The 24,231-nt window shown below is 39.2% G+C and overlaps 2 protein-coding genes across 2 annotated transcripts; both read right to left on the bottom strand.

The window, feature by feature from the left end:
* Positions 1 to 163: 163 nt before the first annotated feature.
* Positions 164 to 9,479, bottom strand: herpud1 (homocysteine-inducible, endoplasmic reticulum stress-inducible, ubiquitin-like domain member 1). Its single transcript, XM_072386625.1, has 8 exons — positions 9,087 to 9,479; positions 7,563 to 7,640; positions 6,314 to 6,391; positions 4,983 to 5,179; positions 4,278 to 4,388; positions 3,824 to 4,195; positions 2,750 to 2,870; positions 164 to 1,922 (listed from the first exon to the last, which is right to left on the bottom strand). Exons 1-8 carry the CDS (start codon positions 9,237 to 9,239, stop codon positions 1,734 to 1,736), a joined length of 1,299 nt encoding a protein of 432 aa, XP_072242726.1. The 5' UTR covers positions 9,240 to 9,479; the 3' UTR covers positions 164 to 1,733.
* A 1,476-nt stretch (positions 9,480 to 10,955) lies between these two features.
* Positions 10,956 to 23,869, bottom strand: slc12a3 (solute carrier family 12 member 3). The gene is made up of 26 exons (XM_072386628.1): positions 23,615 to 23,869; positions 23,110 to 23,247; positions 22,300 to 22,375; positions 22,099 to 22,194; positions 21,868 to 22,007; positions 21,656 to 21,766; positions 21,425 to 21,536; positions 21,097 to 21,227; positions 20,894 to 20,978; positions 20,450 to 20,610; positions 19,921 to 20,028; positions 19,675 to 19,798; positions 19,034 to 19,135; positions 17,475 to 17,630; positions 17,289 to 17,388; positions 15,519 to 15,630; positions 15,291 to 15,428; positions 14,795 to 14,901; positions 14,610 to 14,692; positions 14,336 to 14,407; positions 14,115 to 14,213; positions 13,908 to 14,019; positions 12,891 to 12,977; positions 11,404 to 11,542; positions 11,248 to 11,315; positions 10,956 to 11,101 (listed from the first exon to the last, which is right to left on the bottom strand). The coding sequence occupies exons 1-26, from the start codon at positions 23,867 to 23,869 to the stop codon at positions 10,960 to 10,962; spliced, it is 3,054 nt and encodes a 1,017-aa protein (XP_072242729.1). The 3' UTR covers positions 10,956 to 10,959.
* Positions 23,870 to 24,231: the final 362 nt, after the last annotated feature.

Here is a 24,231-nt window from a genome sequence, read left to right as displayed (position 1 = left end):
TTAATGTGACTAAAAGTGTGACCTGTAGGGGTATAACTAAAAGGACACGGTGGTAATGGCATCCTGTACTTGGATAAGAATGACCTACATTTATTTACTCTCTCTGTGCTTTTATCAAAGTTAAAAGTTAACTTTTTTCATAAATAAAACACAATAAATCGTCTTTAAGTCAAACGTTTATTGCATCCGTTATTGCAAATCCTTATCAACACACGCATCGTTGTACAGCACAGGCAACTCGCACAGATGAGACATTAAAAAGTTACATTTTAATAATACAAAGTGAGCAATGTCACAGACTACCATCCTTCCCCTCAAAGAGGAATCAGAGTGCTAACTTTACAGCTTCAATGCAGTATGCAACTGGATGGCATGAGGAGTTACCTTTACTCTCTTTACTGAAAGGTTTCTCAGAGACATTTTTAGACAATTAAATCCACTGATTTACTGTTACAGATTGAAATTTCATGCGGTTAATAAACTCAGAACAGAAAGACTTAATAATAGAAGTTGATTATTTTCTGATTTAAGATGAAGAAAGATAAAGACGGCCGGTAGAAGCCAGAATCTGGAATGTTAATTAAGATCTGCGAAGACAAAAAGGCAGCTGAGACATAACCTTTAATCTTATTTTATCATAATTCACTGACTCTTTAACTTTGATTGAGACTTTTTAACTCAACTTTGTTCTCTGCAGTTCTGAGCCCTCTGGATGTTACATTCTTAGTAAAAATAATAACCCACAACCCCTCCTTGTGTTTAAAAGCTTGCATATGATAAATGCTCTAAAGTGCTTTGTGTACATACAATATATTTACAAAACTTTTTGCAATCGTCACTATTTTACAGATTAATTTGGCAGAACGAATTGTATTTGGTCCCAAATCTCTCTTCGATAAAAATAGGAGAATCCACCTAAAACAGACCACAGATCTGGGAAACAACGAGAGGTACAGCGTTATGTTCCGTTTTTGGCTTTGGATTGCGTCGTCTTCATTCAGTTTTATTCAAAATAGGAAGCAAACAGGGGCCCCAAAATAACAAAAAATCCCATTTTTATTTCACATTTTTGGTCACCTTTTGAGAATTTTTGTTAAAATAACGCATATTTTTCCTTAAAAACTATAACTAAGAACTGAATTTTCCTGAAATGGCACCTACAGAAAACTGCATAAAACTGTCAAACTCAAAATGCTTTAAAGACAGCACTGACGCTCAGCTGCTCCCGGTCGATACTTCCACAGAGAGAAAACCAAATCTGTCCTAGTTTTACAGCTGCGATCACATACAGGCTCCCACATACCCCTCCACACAGCCTGAAATCAGATCCAGCTAACCAAAACATACAATGAACACAGTGTACATAAACCTCCCCACAGAAAGAGGCCAAACTGTGTCTGCAGAGGTTCATTTTTACTCTCAGGTGCCACCTACTGTCCTAGCTAGCTCTTACAAGGCTTTGTGATGGGGGGGGGGGTAGCCTAAAACCTGTGGTCAGTAGCCTGAAATGTGATATTTTTGGCAATTCGAGGACTGCTTTACATTGCTGGCTATTTCTGTTTCCCACTCACAAGAAGGATCACGTCAGTCGTTGCTCAGATTAATATAGCGCCTTTGTTTTCACATATTCTGCAGCTGAATCCTTCCACCCACGTTTCAAACAGCATCTGAAGATCACTGAACAATAAAAAAACGAGTCTGTTGTGGTCCATATCAGTCGTCTGTCCGGGAGCTCAGTTGGCCACACCCTGAGGAACCTCGGGTATGAGGGAGGAGAAGAAAGTTTTGAGGAAGACCCAGGCCGTCCACATGACCGACACCCTGTGGGGAGGCACTAAAACTGCCGTCATCGACCCAGATTGCTCTGATCCTTCAACTGCAGCCGCTGGTTCGTCCATCTGTCTGTCAGCCGGCTCGTCAGCCTAAAAGAGAAAAGGTTTTTTTGAGAAAAACTGCACAACTTCCACCACATATCAACCTTTAGTTTATTCAGCCTACTTACAACCATTGCCTGGCTTTTAACCTCAGTTTTTACCTTTTGTCAACGCTGATATTTTACTGAAGAAGGCTCATTGGAGACTTTTCTGTCTTAGGAAACTCAGATGCTTTGACGTTAGCTCAAGGCTTCCAAATATCTTCCATCTTCTATCATGGAGGAGGCTGGCTCAGCTATTGGTCGTTCCCAGACTCACGTGTGGTCTCAACTAAAAATTGTCCTGCACTTTGAAGGTCATCCCATGCACGGTGCTTTTAAAGGGACTCACCAGCTCTCTCGGGGAGCAATTAGCGATGCGTCAGAGCTCTGCTGAGCGACTGAGAAGCTCTTTTGCTCCTGCAGCTGTTGGATATTGCATTGATAGTGTTAAATGTGGATTATTACGCAGCAGCATGTATAGCTTTGTGTGCAATTATGTAATTTAATTTGGTCCCTTTGTTTTTTTCCATGTCACTTTGGCTTTTCGTGTTTCTTTGTTTTTTTAATGATTTTACTGCCCTCTTGTGGTAGAATTATTTATTTATTGCTGTTTTGTGATTGTACTTTTGATCTGGTGGCAAACTGCTTTACCTATCAGGATTAATAAAGCATTTTATTATCATTATTTGATATGATTAGTAGCATTCTGGTATATCTAACGGGACGAGGCCAATAGGAGAGTAGACCAGGAACCAGTAGTGCACTGGCCTTGAAGCATTAAGATGTGAGAAGTTTTTTTTAAATAGATCAGGAAGAAACCTCTGTGTTTCTTACTGGATTTATGTTTGGGTCCCTGTTCTCATTCTGCTGGTTGTGCTGGACCTCTGCAGGCTGCAGATTGTTGGGTTCTTGGACCTGAACTCGCCTTCTAAAAGGAAACCAGCCAACGGTGTGTCTGTGGGGGAGGAAGACAAAAGAGTTTAGAGCTCAAAAAGCACGATTTAAAAGAAAATATGAATCATCATGTATGAGCCCAAACCAAACCAAACCAAGAAGAGTGGTTAGCATGCACTGACGCATTATTCACCCACTGAGATGATATGACAACTGAGAAGCAACCATTTAGGTGATGCTTGTGTCAGTTACATGAAAACAAAATAGTGAACGGGCTGCAACGATATTTATACTTTTCTACTGTGTTTAACAGGTCAAAACACTTTGCAATACAAGTCAGTTTTGTTTTTAGCAGAGTCCTCGAGTCCTATATTTGCTGTCCTTCTGGCTCCACTTGGTCTCTGCTCATAACACTCCACAATGATTACCTGATGAACGTCACAAAAATAAGATACAAGATAACTGTTGAGTTTGTAGCTCTGTCAGATTACACAGAACTAGCCACTGTTATTATGAAACATTGACTACAAGACACATTTTGGTGGTTTCTGAGGTTGTACAATGATTGCTTGATGCACCATCAGTTTTCCTATGTGGGATGAAGGACCACATTTCCTTTTTCCATGGCCTTCAGCTGTTTCGATAAACACTGATTTTGATTTACTGGCATCACGACAAGTTTCAAGGATAAATATTCTGAAGGCTGGACGATGTGCACACAGCCATCTGCTCCTGTGCGCCCCCTCCTGGTGAGTTGATTGATCGTTACAGTTTCAAACAGGCAGAAAAACAGCAGAACAAAAGGAAAGGAAAATCCAACATGAAGTGTTTCTGTAAGGTGTACATTTGTGTGGACTTAAAACTAAAAATAACTCATTCTAGGTGCGTTTGGCCTTGATACTGAGAAAAGATCCTGACGCCAACACGAGCAGCTGATAAAGGCAGGTGTCAAGTTGCTCAACCAAGTTCAATAAGAGGCAGCTGTGAAAGTAGGAAGCACCTGGCTGAACTTACAGGTACATGAGGAGGAGGGTGCTCATCACCAGCAGGAAGCGACTCAGGTTGGAGTTGAAGTAAATGATCATAAGCAGAACACCAAATCTAGCTGCGGAGTACAACCAGTCCAGCCAGTCGCGCTCCATGTCCTCCTCATCCTCCATTACCGGCCCGCCCTGTGCGTTCATCCGCATGTTCTGATTGGCCTCCCCAGGGTTGATGAAAGCGCCGTCCTGCACCGGGTTCTGATTTGCTGGAAGGTTGTCGATTGGGTTCTGATTGGCTATGGGAGCTGGGACAGGTACTGGGTGGGCGGGAACAGGTGGGTACTGGCCAATCGTTGATGCTGGTGGTGAAGGAGTGGAGCCTGCTGCTGCCAAAGCTGCATGGCTATTGGTGGAAAGATCGGTGTTAGAGACCGTTAAAACAAAAACTGTGATGTGAAATGTTGAGAGCTTGATTTAAAACTCACTACTGCATGTAATATTGTCTGGCATAGACATGCTGGAGCCACAGCAGCTGTTGAGGGCTGTACAGAGAGTAGGGGGGAAAGGCTGGTTGGGTCATCTGTGGCGCTCCAGCCCTGCAGGGAAAGATCACAGAAAATCTGTTCAGTGTTTGAACTGAAGATCACTTTTAGCTTTTTCAGATTCACAGAAACTTTGTTTCTAGTTAAAGTTTGAAATGTCAGAGTATAAATCAGCATCTTGACAGTGTTTTTAAATCAACGGAGCATGAAGCTGAAGCACCTTAAAGAGCCCCAACACAGACTACTGCTGGTTGCAAACTCTAATCAGCTTTCATTCAAATTGTTAATCTCAATTGCTAAACGCTTGCTTTTACTAAATTCAGAATTTGAAAGGTTTTGATTTAAAAACAACAACAACAAAAACCTGTTGAAATGTGCAATTTTATTCCCTTGGTCCGTAAAAGCTGAGTTTACTCAGTCCCACTAAAGTTTTCAGTGTGACCATCACTTAAGATTCCCTGAAGGGAAGCGGAGAGAGGAAGTTTCATACTTAAATCATTAAAACCAACAGAGAAATGTTCTATAATGAACTTATTTAGACATTGCATCACTTTGCTAAATTATCTGAACATAATCTTCCTTCATCCAGCTTCACACTGGTTTTCTGATTAAAATACACCTGCACTCCTACATTCTTTGGCAGCTTACATTGCAGCAGCAGCAGCAGGCCATGAAGGAGTTCCTGGTGGAGACGCTGTGGTCTGTGCATGGGCTGGGGAAGCGGCTGAAGCTGAAGAGGTCGGCCTCCTCTGCCTCACCTCTGGTGTACTGGGAGTCTGGACCGGTGAGGCAGAGGATGGCGTGGGCCTTGGGCTGGAGGGTTGGGGCTGTTCTGTCTCTTTGGTCTGCAGATTCAAGCAGAGTTTAAAAAAAAAAGTGATGGTTGATGCAACAAAACCAGCTGTGAGAAAATGCTGTAGATGTTTGTTTTATTAGATTAGGTTTTGGAGCAGAACAGTTTATGAAACTAATGTGAGTTATCTTTAGACTTCTTAAGTTGAAGTGGAACAGTTCCCCTTAGCTGTAAGAAAGGAGGCTGGGAAGGAGTGCACCTGCTGCCCAGCTTTTCCAGATAACCTGTTGGTTGTTATTTGACTAAGAGTTCAAGCCTGTTTATGTACTTATGGTGGAGGAACACCGATACCACGGAGTTCACCTTGATAATAGACTGGTCTGGAAATACAACACCGAGGCTGTCGAGCAGCAAGACTGTTTTTCTGGCACAATAACTCCCCACTTTGGTATTAATAAAGCATTATTCCAGTAATTTAAATCAGACTGAAAGTAGCCTTTACAATCTAAAAAAAGAAAAATCTGATTAGAAAAGATCAATTAGAAAAGCAGACCTCCTTTCTTGAATAAGCAACTTCATTGAAATGAAATGAGGATATAAAATAGCCGACTATTACACAGCACATAAGGAAGCTGAGTATGCAAAACAAATGATGAGCAGTGGAAACACATTGTGGACGCAAAGATATTTCTTTTAATTACAGAGTCTCATAATTCAAAATTAAAACCTGCAGAAGTTTCCCTAAACAGAAGCTTTAAGGGCAAAAATGGAGAAAATATGCAGAATTTGGCTTTCAGTCTTATCCACTTTAGGATTAACAACCCTATCTGAGTTTGCTGTTAGGAGACGCCACTGGAAATAAATAAAATGGTCTCATGCAAACTTTCCTTTACACAAGTGTGTGGGTGTAACTTTCAACACAAGCTGTGACCAACAGGATTCACTTTACACCATCTGTGGTCTGCATTCACACATGGATGTATATGATAAAACAAAACACACCTGCCTCCTGATGTAAATCAAATAAGGTTGCATCGGTTACATAGTGCATGACACTAAATATCTGCATATTAACCTGAAAGAAGATTAAAGCCAGCGCATTCACATTATTTTCCACGAGGCTCTGAAAAAAAAAAAAAAACTACTTCAAGTAAGTATTTATTCTTGAATGTTCCCCATTTCTCACCTTAGGTCTAGCTCCCAGTGGCCATTGCGGTGGATTCCTCATAGCACAAACCAGGTGCAGTGTGGGAATGGAGTCAGTCTGCGAAGGTGAACATAAAGACAAACTGTTCAAACACACAGAATGTAAGACGGGGCAAAAATAACCATGTTCTACATGTGAAATGGTCTCAACCAAAGCAAGAAACAACAGAAACATGACTTTAAACACAGCCAATTTATGTGAGTGATACCCAATTCGAAACCTTTAAAATGATTCAAGTTACAACTGTATGTAATAAATCTGTAGGGAGGACATATTTCCATTTGTTTACACTGAATCATGTACAGAAAATCATGGCTTTGTCCCGATAAACAAGCACTGTTTCCAAGAAAAATGCATTTCCTGCAGTCTAAGATGTGAAACTGAGCATATTCATGGTGCGTTTTCTGAAAACATACAGGATGATTTCACATCTCTGTACCTCAGGAAGTTAAAAGTTTGGATAACTCGTGCACTGCACGCCTTTGCGTTTCCAAAGAAAATTTGATTAGCAAATGAAATATTTGTGAGCTGAAGCCACAGAGCATATCTGAAAGTTTCATTTTCTGTCGCATGCTGCTTGTGTTTGAAGACACTGAAACAAACCTGCTGCATTTCCCCTTTATAACAGGGACATGTTCGCTGTCCTTATTGTGCCTCGTAGCTGCGTTACATCCTCATAGCTTATGACACTACATCTATGTGTGGGTTAGAACGTGTCTGTTTCACAAGTAAGATAAGTACTGATCTGTTGTTTAAAGTCATTCATTGTAGCTGAACATACTGGAATCATGAAACCTGGGTTGATTGGAAAGTCATATTGGAGGCATTCAGTTCTCTGTCTCGCCCTGTGTACAATCTCTTTAAAAGGCAGTTGATTTTTGTTTTGTAAAATATGTTCCTGCAATACTGAACTTCTTTATAGACTCTGGTTAGTGCTGGAGTTAAATTACAGCTGGTTTTGTGTCATCTCTGGCTATATGAGCCTCTAATGGGATTCACAGACAAAAACCATGAGCCAAACATATGAAATACTATCCTGTCCTGTTTTTTATAAAGGCTGAAAACCCCTTTCACAGTCCACGGAAATCCATCTGAGGCTCTCTCACATCAGACAAATGTCAATGAGCGAAAAGAACTTGTGATGTTCAGAAATATCACGTTGTGCATCAAGTATGTGTAAAACTTCACTGACAAGTTCCAGGAGCACAAAGCACACTCTCATACACACCTGTCTGAAGAGTTCTTTAATGTGCAGATGATCAGGAAGCAGTTTCCCAGCAAAGATCAGCCTCTGGTCACTCACAGCCTGAGAAAAAAAACAAACAAACAAGTAAGTTTCAGTTCATTAAAAACTTCAGGATAAAGGCAGTTTCACATCATATATCCCCTGTGACTTGACAACGTCAGTAGCAGTTGTCTTTAAGCCCAAATCTTCAAATATGGGCACAGTGTGACCATCTGATTAACGGAAAATTCATAAACTCAGACTGTTTCAAGAGAGGGTTAGAATAAACTGCTCTAAAAGTGATGGGCTTTTTATGATTATGATAAAGCTAATCCAAAATAATTGTAAAACCTATAACTCATTGATATTCTGACAACTTTACACCAGGTTTTTCCACCTAACAAGACAGTAAACTTGCTGTTCTAGCTTTAAAACCACAATGTGTGAAAAAAAGTGAATCTTTGGGTAAACTGTTGTGCTTTAATATAACTAAACAATCAATGTTGTCCTAATTATGTCAATATATATTCTATTATAATATTAAAGTGCTGTGTAAAAGCCATGTGTTCTGTGTCCCTGCTCACTGAGCCTCATACCAGCTAACACATATGGCTAATTTCCCAAAGATTAGACAGAGTTGATCAGCAATCATTAACTTGAGAGTGAAACTTCACTTTTCTTGTGAACTGAGACATTTCTCAGTTTCATGCCAGCACACCCTCATCTCAATCAAGCATAGATCCTCCTCTCATTTGTTCTCTATCATCTCAGTGTTTGGCGCCCTCAGGGAGGATGAAACTTGGCCAACTCTCTGATGAGAATTACAGAAGCCTTACTTGAATTAAATTATCATCAAACAGCTACATTGTGCTCTGATTTAGCTTTTAGGATGTGTTGAAGCCATGTTCAAGATCATCAAAGCCTCAGATGATCTGATCACAGAGCAGGTTTATTGCAGCAAAACCACGTTTGGACATCAAGTTCAAAGTCTGAACTTTACATACAGTAACACTGAAGTTAGACCATGACTAGAACTGTTTTAGAATCAACTTGAAGCAGATGTTAAAGAGGGATCACTGTAGTGGTTTTATATTTGTCTTACATTGTGCCCTTTGCTGCTCTCCCTATATTTGCTGAGTTCTGCCCCAATGCTTTAAAGATATATGTGTATATAATGCACATACAGGTCACATTAAAACCTTATTTTTGCAGTTATAAGTTGTTTTTCACTTCCTCTGAAGTTAACTACCTGTTGAGGACGGCTTACCCTACACAGTCTCTCAATAAAGCTGACTTAAGAGTAGAGAAGAGTAGCATGACTCCATGGATACTCATTTCGAGGCCTGTAATAGCTGTGCATGTAGGGTGTTAGCAGAGGGACAGAAAGAGGGACGATAACAGGGAAATGGCTGACAGATGTTAGCTGGAATCTGCCTCTCCAGCTGGTTCGTGCCATAACATTCCTCAACACAGCCTCCAGTTCCGCTAACATTAGCCACCTAACTTAGCCGACTCCTCAAAACTCACCGGTTTGTTTGGGTAAACACTCGACAAATGCGTTTTTAGGTCCTTTACAGTCCACGTCAGGTTGACTCCCTCGATGGTTCGGTCCTCCTGAGCCTGGTTGGGCGTTTTAATGACAAGACTGATCGTCTCTTGTTGAGAATCTCCCACATCCATTTTCACACTCGCTGTTGCCTCAAACTGAGGACGGTAACTGCTACAACAATGCTGCTCAAAAACAGAGAAGTCCGCTGACACAATTAGCTTATAAACGCGAAAAAAGTAGGCGGAAATGGTCTGGTCGATGGATAAACTCCCGGCACTGTGCTTGGTGTACAAATGTCTCTGCTGTTTGTCATACGGGACCTAAGAGGAGGAATGTTGTTGCCAAACACATTGTGGCTGCTCCTGATTGGTTACTGTCCGCGTTCAGACGTGGAGGCTTGCAGAATTGTCACTCCGTGAGCATGCGCATCGATACACCACACTGTTGAAGATCGTGTTCTCAGCAAAACGAACGAGAGACGTTGCACACTCTGTTGCCAATTTGACAACTTATCGATAAAACTTGATACACAAACTAAAACAAAAATAAATCTTAAATATGTAGAAGAACATAAGCCACCAGAGTTACAAAATTAATCCCTTAAACATTTTATTAAACGAATTGACCATTTCGGAAACTTTTCTTTCGCCTGTTTACCGGCCATGAAAAATAAGACAGAGTGAGACCTTTTTACTTTTTTATCTTCTCTGATCAGACTAGAGGTTTTGCAAAGCTTTGTTTATCCGGTGAAATTACATAAGTAATGTTGCATCAGATTTAGACTGATTTATCATAGACGTGTGTTTTTCCGTACCAACACCAACTCTACTGACCTCTTCACTTCCATACAAAGCCAGTCTATTTTAACTTTAATAAGACTAAATGTCTTATTAACATTATGATGGAATTAGGTACATTTCCTAAACAAATAAGCAACATAATAATATAACATCATTCCACTATCAGGAGATCAGATGATTCTCACGCGAAAGAGCCTAGGTACAGAGAAAATAGCACAGTAATGTACTATAAGTGCTGTACTGTTAAGAGCTAAAAAGTTAAAAGGCCAGTCAGTGACATAACCTCAAGTTTTTCTATGCAATTTTTAAAAAATATATTTTAAAAACACATGTAGCAGCCAGAAGCAATCAAAATTGAGAGTAAAAGAAAAACAACAGACAAATAAATGAAAACTAATGCCTGTTATTCTAATTAAATTCATGTGATTTTATTGATTAAACTATCAACAAAAAGTGGTAAATGGAGTGTTTGTGAAATCATGTTAACTACTCAAAGCACCAGTTGAAATGAGTAAAGATTAATATTCAGCGTCAAAGAGAGCGAAACATGGTTTCATAACAAAAGAAATCTGTATATATAATGCATTACTTCTGCACTGCAGCCACTTCCTTTTGCCAGAAGGCCACACACTACAAGTTGAATCAGCTCCAAGATTATTCATCATTTTACAAAAATATTCAGTGGGTTATTAATCAATAACTCAAAAAGACAACTTCACAGCTCAGAATAAGCATGTAAAAGAATCATTAATGTATGATTGTGCTTTTCTGTCATTATCAATGACACACACCAGGCTTGAATACATGAGAAATTTCGTTTAGAGATATAACTCACACCTGGATAGGGCAGGGACTTTCATCATTTACGAAATTAATTTAAGAGAGAGAAATAAATAATTTAATTTGCACATGAATGATGAATTCCAATTTTTTACATGATTGAGATAATACATCAAATTTGAAAAATGTCACAGGATCAGTTGATCATTAATTGGGAGACGCTGGAATGTAAGATGTGCGTCATTATCAACAACAAACTCAGGGTGACATTTTATTGGCAGTAGAATGTAAGAACGCTTTCCTGGTTTCCTCTGACTAATAGCACAGGAGGTCTAAGATCCCTGGACAACATGTCGAGCCAAGCAAGATAAAGAGTGCTGGGACACACTCCTCTCCGCCCCACTGGCATGGTTCTGTCAGGAGATACAGCAAAAATGACATAATGTGGTTTATTTTCTGCTTGTAATAATAAACTGCAAACATCTACAGGCACTCCTTTTCCCCTTTTTTTGTCTGTATTCTAAGAAAAAAATAGAAAACAAAGACATATATAACTCACATGATAATAAGAGCTGCCTCTCTGGAGTAGTCCTGCAGCACCTCATTTAGACGGACCTGACGGAGAGACTGATGTCCACAGAAAGTGTACAGTTTTAACAGAGGAGAACAAGGGGAAAATAATCATTTAAATGTGTCTTATCAGCTTGTGTCAGACCTTGGCTCTGTTCCTCTCAAAATCCTGGTTAGAGATCATCCAGGGCACCTCCTGCTGTCTTGGAGGCCCAGAGTCTGAGTCCTGTTTGGGGCTCGAATCAAGCCTGAAGCGACTGATCATGTTCTCAAACTGTCCGATGCTGGAATGAATATACATGCAGGGGTTAAGGTTCGGATTATTCAAAGCAAGTCTGGGTCAGTTTGGGATTTTTGGTTTCTGATGCTTGTCTTTTAAACTTTAAAAGGGAATATCACATCCTAGAAACCTTTCTACACAGTGATTTTGACATTTTCATTAGAAAGAATACAGTAATGTGGAATCGTGACTATTTCTGGTGGGCGCTCACCTGAGCTGCAGTTAGTACCTGGACTAGTGTGATTGGGAGGGCTGCAAATGAAAAGCATCTGAGCCCAAAACAAACTTCCCCAAGGAAACAACAAAGTGTGTCATATCGCATCACATTGTGTTGTGTCGCATCGTCTCATGTAGTATTGTATCATATCGTATCTTGTCATGACATATTGTATCATAATGTATTGTATTGTGACCAGTCTTGACCCTTTAAGCGCCACCGTTGCCACAAGCAACCACACTGAAGAAAACATGTTAAACGTCCCACATAACATATGAAATCGTGTTTATACTCACTGCCACCACATGGCAGACATACGTCATTTTAATTTAACCCCAGCGGCTAAGTGGAAATGTTTATATATATATCGAAGATGTCTAACAAGAGAAGAAGTTTTGGTTCAAATGTGAAGATTCATGGAGTGAGACGTTCCCAAGAGAGTGAAGGAGGTGATTTCAACCCATTGCCCTGCAACAGTGAGGGAGGCATGGGTTGACAAGACTTTAATGACGGGGGGAAAAGGTGGATGTAGATGGGGCACAGGGTTGGTCTGATTGCCGCTGCAAACAAGTGTGTCAGTACTAATAACGGCTGGTATTTTTTTTAACACTGATGACGTGTATCAGGGGTGGATTAGACACTTTTATTAAAGCCTGTCCCTCTTCTCAATTGATGATTTCTGGACACTGAGAACAAATGAAACTAACAGATATGAAGGCTGTTCAAACACTGAAGCCAAAATCAAGATCTGATTAAACAACGTTTTACTGATTCTTATTCACATTCTTTTAACTGATTTTCTATTGTTTATGTGGGAAAAAATTATGAAAAAAACATAACTTGGAATAGATTTGCTCATAGTTGTGTACATGAATTCAGAGAAGGACGACAAAAGAAAAAAAGGAAATAAAACCTTGTGTGAATGCATTTAAAATCCGATATTCACTAGAAGTTGTGCAATTCAAGGCTCCATCATATGGTGATGTCATCAATGATGATCAATATTGGTTTAGGAACATTAGATATATATGTTTTTTAACTTTTACCAGCCCTTCAAACAAGTGGTTTGAAATCACAATAGGACCTTTTCTTTCCATTTTGTTCCATCCTCCCACTCGTGCTTTGGTAGTCTTACTTCTCAGGCTGAGGACTCTGATAGATGTCAGGAAGCACTTCAACATCTTGGAAACCAAGACGGAACCTCTTGATCAGTGACAGAACCCTAAAAAGAGAATGTAGAGTTGTAGTATATAACAAAGATTTGGACTTTTTAAATTTTTTTTTTACAAAATCTCATATTTAGAAACTAGCAGTCTTTAATCACAAACTAATGCTCATTGCTTAATGTTTCGTGGACATGCAGAGGGAGTTGTCTGTGTCGGGTTGACATGGGGTGTTCCAGATACGGCATCACTTGTTGGCTAAGACAATCAACTAGTATCATGGATGCTCATTTTCTGTTCCGATTTCAAATCAATGCTGATTCTGTGTCTGATGGCTGTGCAAAACTGCACCTTCGTGCTATGAGTGGTTACATTTGTAAATCTTCTAAATAACATTTATGTAACATTTTTGTATTACTTTCGCTGCTTAGTTATTTAAGGATGTAAACAAACAGGAAGTAAAAATAAAACAGCTGTTTTGTGTTTGTAGAAGCCTGAAAAGGTGGGTCACACGAGGAGACAAGATGGATTATTTGTCATGATGTCTGTCCTTGGTGTGCATACCAGTCACAGACATATGATGGAAGTTTTACTTTCTTGTAAAGACTATTTAAAGAATCTAATTTTAAGTCTTTGTTAAGTGCAGATTGTCATCCACTATGTTACATAACATGAGATCACATTCAGTGCAGATCCCTCCAGTCTTCAGGTCAGCTATTTTTAGTCCCTAATATTTATTTTGTGATTTCAAACAAATGCTGATGATGTGCATTTGTTGAAATGTTTGCATTACCAATATTTTCTGGTGTGTTTTACAGCTTGATTATGCTGCCAATGAGTGGCCAAAACCTGTTGTTTTCCATCTATGTTCTGCTACACAAGACATGTCTTGTGAAATAGATCTTCATTAATCTCTGTATGCACTCTGAACAAATTCCTTCCCCAAACCACTACAATTTTAAAGATAAGCAAATAAACCCTGCACTTACTCCTCCCTCTGCTGGTCCTTCTTGTCTGAATCTCCTCCCACAAACACTCGGACCTTACACCTGGCCCAGCGCTTCCTGCGGGTCAGCAGGTACGGCAGCAGCAGTGTCAGACCTGGAGAAGACACATTTACAGATGAGGAAACCTGCTGTGATATTCCTGAAGTGAGAGATGTGGGAGATGACTGCTGAATGGAGCTATAATCCCACCTCCATCATCAGACAACCAGTAGACATCAATGGTCTTCTTTCCTTGTTTTTTCTGAAATATGGTACTGAGCTGAGGCTGGGGTTCAGTAACAATCGAAGCTGGAAAAAAAAAAAAAAAAAAAAAAAAATCAATATACATCAATCAGTTCATTTTTCACAAAATACATAGAGATTTTCATAAAATAAATGCAACACTGTGATTTGATCATGTGTATACATACATGTAGTGCTTGTTCGAATGCAGGAAGAGATGGAGTTTATAGTGTCTGATTCTCCATCAAAACCTTGATTAACTGAAAAACAGGAGAATTTTCTGATTTACTTGCAGTCATTCAGATAAATGATGATGGATGAATGTGGACTGCGCTTCTCTCAGTACCTCTTGTTAACCACAAGCAAAAGTGAGATACAAAGCAGCAACTGTAAAGAGGTTATTGACGGTGTTGAACTAATTTAGTTAGTGCACCCTGCTCTAATATAAATAAAGCCTCTCACCGTGTGATTGAGATGGATGACAGACATCCAACCCCTCTTTCATTCTGAGCAAGCACACTCCATACTGTAGGTCGAATGCATCACTGAAACCCACATAGAGCTTATTGTTACTGTGTTTTGATAAATAATTTTTAATATCAAGCTTGTAAAAATAGTTTACAAGTAGTTATTTCTACTCTACTCACTGCAGGATTCCAATGTAGTTGTGTGCAGCCTGAGGTGAGTCACAACACCAATCTTTCTTGAAACCCATCAGCAGAACATTTGGTTTCATACGACCCAAACCTGCGCCCTGGTGGACAGTCAGCAACATTAAAGGAGGAGGAAGAGATATAAGTCTTCATGTGGGATTGGTTCAACAGAATCTGCATGATAAACACTCTACATATTGAACCACAACAGCGAGAACATGAAATGCAGGACAGTTTCCTGAATCTGAATAAACGCATCAGAAAGCGAACTAGACTGAAACCGTACGTTGTAATGCTTTTCTGAACACCAAATTTTACTGTCAATTCAATACTTGTCCATCTTGGAATCCTTTAGGAGCTCATAATCTTGAACAAAACCTGTTCCTTGTAGATTGGCCTTAACTCAAGTTTTCTTTCTGACACTGAAAAAAATGGGTTAGTTTGCAATGTTAAACTCACCAGAATGGAACATGTGAGGTGCAACTCTGACCTGTAACAGCATGTTAACCCCTGATCGCAGCTCTGTGGCCACCACTCCTCTGTAGAATGACCTGACCTTCCTTTGGTTCAACCATGAGACGTGACTGCTGCTGCTTGCCTCCTCAAACACTGATGGAAAGGAACCAACCTGAGAAACATAGCAGCAAGAAGAAAAAGCTGCAGTTCAAAGCTGTAGAACATGAACCTTTGATGAGTCTGTATTTTAGGCTGTACTCACAGTGACCACATTGCCACACATCATGAGACTGAGATGTTTCGTGAAACAGTTGCTAAGATCCACAAGAGCCGGGCGACTGCTGGGTGGACCAGTTAGCACCAAACACTGCGGTCTGAAAGAATCAGAGCAGTTTATTCTAGAACAGGGCTCTCAAGTTTGAATGAAGGCAAGAGTGAGAATGGTTGGACAGGTCTTTCATTACTTATATTATTATTAATGTTATTGTTACTCTGCTCAGACTCATGGGAGACGTGCTTGTTTAGTGCCGTTTCCATAGCAATAGTGGCGTGCCCGAGAAATTTATATAATTTTTTTTCTTTCAGCGTGAGAAATACCACGTGCGTGAGCGCAAGAACTTGTTGAAATGCGTGTCTCACGCTCATTGCAGAGTTCCTGACAGCTTGTAAAGGGAAATGTCAATATTTTAATCTGATGATCTATTTCATCAGGTTTTCGGATCTAAATTATTTATCATGACAAAGAAATTTGTAATTGCTCCAATTGTGAAGAAGCTAGCTATCATATAATCATGCTATGTGGGACAATTGTCTGCACTTTTTGGAGTTATTCTGCTATGCTTTTGAGTGTATTGTACCAATATAAAACAAGCTAACGAAAGGAAATGACTCACAGTTAGTCTGCAGTAAGTCTCTCTGTTCTTGGAACAGTATTTTTGGTCATAAAAAGGCACTTTGGAGAGCGTACAGACAGAGGAGTTTTGTGTTTATTTGTGATGAGAATAGCCTTAACTTCTGCATGTCACAATCCTGTCTATGCAGGAATCCTTTCATAATGATGGCATATGATAATCTGATGTTGTCTGGAAAAAACAAGCTCTCTCAGGTTAACACGGACAGTTACCCAGTGGATTTTCAGATCAGCTATTTTGATTTGCTTAAACCTTAACCAATTGCAAACTTTTTTTGCCCACCATTAATCAATTAGACGACTTAAAACATTAAAACATGATCAATATCTAAGAATAAACCAGATTATCTAATTTCATTTTCTTTATTTCAAGATATTACACATCTTTTACTCTTGTTTTGAAGTCAGTCAAATATCTTTGTAAGGTCAATAACATGGCTGATCCCAATCAAAAGTTTTGGATTTGTCTATAACCGCCACATTGTCTATTACTCCCACAGCACACATAAATGGTGAAATCACTCGGCTCACTCAGAACCTCAGGTAGTACTAAAAAAAATACCTGGTAGCAGGTACTATCTACAACAGAAAACCTAAGAGTAAAATCGAGTTAAGGCACATAATGTAACGGAAAAGGGACACTATTGTTTAATAAGTTTATTTTTGTTTGATGGTTAAAAAAACCCTTAAAAAATCTAAAACCTAATCTCTCTAAATTAAACTATTGTGCCAGTACTAAGTTGAGGTTATGTATATCACTTACAACCAATCAGTTAATTAATAAAAACTCTATACATAATTACCACTAGATGTTCATGCATTACACTTTCAAAAAAACTATTTATACTTTATTTGAAACATCAATAAGATAAGGATTCACAAGACTATGTAATTTCTGCATTACAGGTCTATATTGGCAGTGGTTAATAAAAAAAATAAATCCAAAGTTTAGATTAATGATAATTTAAAAGTACTTATTTTTGATGTACATTAAACACTAGACAATTTTAATCATGGCCTATGCAAGTCTGTCATGTTCAAGGAAAGTTTTACATGTGATTCTGTTTCCAAACAGAAGAAATCAGAAAAACTCTGTTTCAGCTGAAGTATTTCCTCACTGACCTGTAGTTCTTCACATGGTCCTCCACCAGGTTCAGGCCAACACAATGGTTCAAAGCCCTGTTGTAGGAGCCAGCCTGCACTGATGAGCCCCAGTTTACAGCTAAAGACAGCGAAAGAAAGAGAATGAAGCAGCAGTGTGGCTCGACCCTTCTTGTTGCGATTTTTTTTGCCCATGAGTAGGTTTACCTGGCTTCTTGTAGAGAGTGTATCCCAAAAAGAATAAAACAACACCGATTGAAATGAGGGCCGCCCACCATGTCAGCAGGAACATGATCACCATACAAACAACAGCACAAAGCAGCGACAGCCACTTACTGTAGAACCTGAATGACGGACGCCAACCTGTTCACACACACGTAAACATAATACATACACTCCTCCCGGTGAGACAGATGGAAAAATATTATTGTGTGGGCACGGGTTAGAGGGAGATACAAGACAAACAAAGATAATCTGGCTGCAAAAGGATGCAATTATAAGTAAAAATATCCACGTTATTTTTATCCCATTCTCCAGGCATTTCTTTTGCATCCACTTGTTGTCATGTTGTCTCCCAGATCCCTTCGTCCTCTGTTGATGTCACAGACTTGCATTTATAATCTGTGGTTTGATCACCAGTGCATTGCCGTGCCTCCAATATGTTCACCAGCGTGTGAGTGTAGAGAAAAATTGCTGCACATATATAGGATTAGAAAGGCACTATATGTGTGGACTATTTTAAACATCTGTATATTATTTATATATCAGTCCCTGCATTTTACAGAGCTGAATTAAAACTCTTAAGTTTAACTAAAAGAGACTGCATCCTTTAATTAAGACTATATCCTGCAAGTATGATGCTAACACAACACAGCTTGCACAGTGCTGCCACTCAAGAAGAGCGATTACAAAGGGCTAATATTTTCCCCTCCAATGTCACCTGAAGCAAGACAAGGCTCTATCTCTTAAAAGTTGGAATATGAAACTTGTAATTCGTGTTTCATTGTTATGTTTTCAATCATATCAATCTTTGACTGGTGATGGATGATCTGACAGCCAGCTTGAATGAAATCTAAAATATCTCTTATCATCCTATTGGTCTAGAATTGGTCATAAACCATAACTGTTTCAGTGCAAATGGAATCATAACCTGCATGCATACACATTGTAAGAATTTAACATAGCCACAGTAATGCCAGTTGTTTTTCTTGGAGCCAAGAATGGTCATTTTTGGACAAATGAGCTTGAGAGTGATGCCTGAAACCTGACTGGTTTTCATGGATCTTAGAATTTCACTAGCACCTAACTTTAACAAACATTTGCATTTGATTCACTGCTTTAAAGTGACTGACCATGTTAATCATTTTTGTACAGTCTAGGGAAGGGACGTGAGCAGTGGTAGCAGCTGTGGCTTAGAAGGTATGTCAACACAGAGGTACCATAGAGTACAATATCACTGAGGATTATTACCGTAAGTGCTGGCACTAAAAGTTTCATTCGCTGGATTCCAGTGGCTTAATTGATATCAGGAGAATCATTTACCTGAACACTTGAGTTACATGCTAATAGTTTTGGTCCAGTTTTGATTTAATTAATGCTCATTTCTGCAACATTATGGCCCAGTGGGAGTGATGATGAGTCACTAATCTATATGTGCAGATTATCATTTTATACGCTGACTGAGCTTTTTTAATATTCACCCATTTATTCACTCACAGCATATGTCTGTCCATCAAAGCCACATGGATCACATTCAAATGTTCTACCTGGTGAGTTGGTGATCGATGCATGGAAGCAACTGAAGTTGATTAAGGAGTAGGAGCAGAGGTAAAAGTTGGAGATGATCGGAGCGATGGTGTTCAACTCAGCTGGCAGAAGGTGAGAAAGAGAAAATGATTATGTCTAATATTCACATCTTTAAGAGGCAGTCCGTGGCAATGCTTTGTTGTGTGACCAATACATTGCATTTCCTCTTATTGCTTCACAATAAAAACATATTGTGTTTTGTTATTTGAATACTTTTGAAGATAAATTAGGTAATGACCTAATGTGTGTACCATATAGCTTTAACATATATATATGTAAATATACACATATATAATGTGGCACTCCACATTTGTTTTGAGAGAATAAGAACATTTAAAGAAGAATAAATGGAGATTGATAGGTGGAAATATAAACAAATACAACTGCTTCCATACTAAGCTAAGCTAGTTAGTTTTAAACACCACTAATGTGCTTCATATTTGGTGTTGCCTTTAGTATTTCTTTATTATGATGATTACTGTCAGCTGCTGAACTGTTTGTGATCAGAAACCATCAATTATGATGTTTAAACATCAAAACAGATTTTTAAAATAGAAATAAAACAAAGTTATTTGGTTAAAGATTCGCTAAAAAGCCTCACCAATTATAATGAAGCAGGCCGCTATGATGTATGTCAGAAGGTAGCCTCTGAGAGGTTCATGGTTTTTGCCGTATCCTTTGCCAAAGAAGCCAATGAGAGGGTAGAGATGGTCCTTACAGAGACACTATAACAGGAACAAAAGCAAGCAGAAAAGTAAAACAAATGCAAAGAAAATTTTAGCCTACTTTCTTTCAGGTGCAAAGACATGACATTTACTCACAGCTGTTTGAATGAATCATTGTGTACCTGAAAGACCTTTGGAGCAGACACAAGGCAAGCCAAAGCAGAGGACAGAGTTGCTCCAAATATACCAGCAGTGATGAGTGGGGCGAAGGCTGCTACCATGCTCAGTGACTGGAAACAGAATTCACTTATTAGGGCTAATTTCTTCCACCACAGAACAGAAAATGACTGTATTATCCAAACTTCTATTGATAATATTAATAGAATATTGTTAATGAAATAAAGAAAGATGTACACTGCTATTTTCTTATAATGCTACACTGATAATTAGCCTGCAACATGTCATCCATTAAGATTTTACAGCATACAAATGACACAGATGCAATGACAGTGAAGACTTTGATTGCATGTACATGTCTTGTTTTCTCTGTCAACCTTTTCAATCTGTTTCTGGCAAAACAAACCAGTAAGAAATGGTGAAAGCAATTGCAACAAAGTCTTTAGGAAATGCACACTTCTTTACTTTACTTCATTGTGCAGACATGAAACAGAGGTTTATATTTAGAAACACATAACTCGAGCCTGTGTTGACCTGATAGTAGTTACTGATGCCGTAAGTGCAGGTCTTATTGGCGATACACTCAGTGAAGTCCCATCCATGCTGACATGGTAAACCAATACAATTCTCACTGGATGACGAGGAAGACAGGGTGTCGTTTACCATGCCAGACGCATCCCGCACCACGCAGGAGCCTGATAAAAGAGGGAAACATAAAGTCCTTCCCATTACTGAACTTCTAAACAAGAATGAATACACTTTTTGTTCTTTTGATTATTCCAACTTTAGTTAACTGTAATATATTTCTAATATGGTAACAGTTGTCAATTAATCAGATACATATCAGATTGACTTGTTATGGATATAAATCAAATTGTGATTTATTCATTCACTGTGACCTGTTTGAAGAAAAGGCTTTGTTAAGTAAAGGAAAGAATTAGTCTACATGCAGAATTTGATAAGTGGCATGAGCATTACCAACGGTTGCAGTGATGATGAGGTAGGATAATGTAGTCCAGAATATCGCCATCAGTGTCCCTCGAGGGATAGCTACTGTTGGATTCTGGGAAGGAGTGACATGAAGTAAGACATAAACAAAAGGCACTACAGTTACAGTGCAATTCTAAAATGCTGCTAACATGTTGATAAAGATGCATATCAGCCTGCACACACAAGCAAACCTTCAGATCTCCAGAGATGTTGGCTCCAGCTAGGATGCCCGTGGCAGACGGGAAGAAAATGGAAAACATGCCAAAGAAGCTGCCCTCTGTCCCCCGCCAGTTGGGCACAAAATTGGTAGCAAAGATATCCGCTGTTAAAGGTGAGAGAGACTCATTAGCTACTGTAATTTAATAATTAATTACTTTTTCACTTAAAAGTCCTGTATAGGCCACTGAATCCCAGTCAGAGGTGTTTATTTTAATCAAAGAGCTTTACTTAATGATGAAACTTTATGATTAATCCAACAGTCGGTGGAAACCACAAATTATATGACGACTGAATAGTTACCTTTGTAGCCAAAGAAACCTTTGGCCTGTTTCTCTCGTGAAGCAGGCATGATTGTTCCAACAAAGTAACTGGCAAATGACACCATGATGACCAGGAAGAAAATAATCTGGGCCTGTGAAGAGGACAATATACTGTAGGTATACAATTTGACACCTATTTCTGTTAGTTACATTCCAATCACTAAATTATTAAATCCTATGGCAGTTTACCACATTCTCATATTCGTCTAACCTTTGACTCCCATGCCATGCCAGCCAATGAAATGCCCAGCAGACATGTGACAGTGATGATGCCGATAATGCGAATGTCATTGGTCCGGTCCACCATCATAGCACCGTTTTCCTGATTGAGGGGTTTAACAATAGTTTTTTTTTTTTTTTTAAACTGCAGGATATCATAAATTGTGGCTCTGCACATGCATGAATATAATGCCTCCTCCTTACTCGCATGAGATCTGTGACAGTCTCAGCAAAGCCCACAGTGTGCATGGCCACAGCTACAGCATTTGCAAAGGCAAAGATCAGACCTATGGAGCCACCCAGCTCTGGACCGAGGCTGCGACTAATCAGGAAGTAGGTCCCTCCTGAGGGATGAAAACTGGTCACCACATTACGACTCACCAGCAGTGAAAAGTGCAATGAATTTGCTAAATACGATGTCGCATGTGACCAAACCTCCTTTGACTTTGCCATTGGTGGCTATGGCTGAGGTTGACAGACCAGTGATCCCAGTTATACAAGAGGAAAGCAGAACAATCACCCAGGTCAGCCCTAACAGAGGGGAAAGCAGTCTGACTGAAGCTTTATATTCACAACATACTTCGTGATCTGCAGTGAAAAATACACATGAAAATGTGAAAGTCTTGTCAAACATACCTATGCCAGCTTGAGCTGTGATCCAAGGCAGCCTCAGGTATAAGATCACTCCCCAGATGTTTAACATGCAGCGGATCTATAAACAGACAAAATGTGGGCACCTCCAGCCTGCATTTGAAGCTTATCAACGTCATCATTTATGTTTACGTTTATGTTTATGTATTTAGCAGACGCTTTTATCCAAAGCGACTTACAAATGAAGATATAACAAGCTATATAAAAAGTTAACAATAAACTACATAGAAGGAACCCACTAGTCCAATGTCTCTTGTTTGGCCAGCGCAATGCAATGCTCACTATAGATTGTGTATATTGATTAAAAAAATGGATAGTTTCCCAGCGCCAAGGCCAAAAAGTGCATTACTGTGTGAAAATGTAAGTGACTGTTAAAATCCATTTAAAATCCAGATAAAATCCAATTCAGACTGACAAAAGGAAGAAAAACACCAACATTTAGTCAGTAAATGCTGAACATGAAATCACATTTGATGCAACAGCAACAAAGTACTTAAATTCTATATAAATAGTAGTTGAGCAGAGATTCAAAGAGCAACGGGAACACTGAAGAACATTAAAAAAAACAGTATGAAGAACCACTTAAAACCAGAATTTGGCATTATTCTGTACAACCATCCCTGGTGAAAAATAAATGTACTCACTTTGCTTCATAAGTTTTCTAAAATTTTAATCGCAAAATGTCCCTAATATTAGGGCATTATGCCCTGAATATGTAATTGTCCTTAAATTGTTTTATTAAAAGCTTTATTATCATAATTCTTACAGGTTTTAATATAAAAATGCTGCACCTACCATGACCCCCTGTATCCAGCCAAAGCGAGTAGGTTCATACGGTTGCTCCTTTTGCTCATCCTCCTCTTCCTCAGAGCTGTCTTCATTGTCCATTTTTCCAGCAGTTGTCTCCTCATACATGGGAGGTCTGAATTCATCCTTGTGAAATTAAGTTAGGGTAAATATTTTGACATAGTCCAAACATGTGAATGAGTAATTTGATTTGCAATCTGCTCAGCATGTTACTCTGCATTCACCCCTTTTGATATAGGCAGTGATAATTATTAAATAATCAGTGAATAGACATCAATGACCCATTTGTGTTATTTTTTATTTTTAGCATATGCATCTAAGTAGCCAGTCTTTGCTTTTAGAAAATGAAGTAAATAATAGAATTACAGACTATTACATCATAATGCATTGTGTCATGAAGAACAAGTAGGTGTCACAGTCATAAATGTGTTTTTTGTGTCCAAAAATTGTCAAATAATAATTCCTTCTCTTTGTTTTTGGCCATTTCCCTCACCTCAGGGTCGGCGTGTAGCTGGTACAGAGATGGTCTGAAGCGCCTCCGTCGACCCCACGCCTCAGTGTTGGCGTAGAAGTCATAGTGTGGCGGGGCGTCAAGAGTCTCGTAGCCAGTTAGAGCACCAGATGTTACACTGCTGCCATCATCATGACACTGATAGTAATCAGACTCATCAAAGCCTCCAGAAGTGGTCTTGCCATTAGGTCTGTATGCAGCCAAGTGAACACTGTCACTGGTGGCTGGTAACTCCATTCAGAATGTCCCAAAAAGTATTTGGCCACAAGTACAGTAAAGAAAGCAAGCCGATCGTTCCCGTATGGGAAAAGGAATATTTTCCTTTATCCGTAACAATCAGTAAGTCAGTGAAAGTGAGGGAGCCATGCCGTAGTTTCAGGTGAATGAGGGAGGTTTTATTGCTGGGTTTGACTTTAAATTTGACCTTAGCAATGCAGGAAAAGCCTGAAGCCACACAAGATTTTCACAAGTTCAGTGAACAGTCAAACAAGACTCATTACAGGAATTGTTTGGCCCGACATGGACAATTTCACATTGCAGGGTCAGCCAAGAAATAATTTTTAACTGGGCTGGGCTTGGAAATATGTTCTCTCCATTTA

The sequence above is a fragment of the Leuresthes tenuis genome, unplaced genomic scaffold, assembly GCF_036924035.1.
Source record: "Leuresthes tenuis unplaced genomic scaffold, fLeuTen1.0.hap1 SCAF_5, whole genome shotgun sequence".
In the NCBI taxonomy this organism is placed as follows: domain Eukaryota; kingdom Metazoa; phylum Chordata; class Actinopteri; order Atheriniformes; family Atherinopsidae; genus Leuresthes; species Leuresthes tenuis.
Note: the sequence above shows the minus strand (reverse complement) of the source record. Positions and strands in the feature narration are given on the sequence as shown.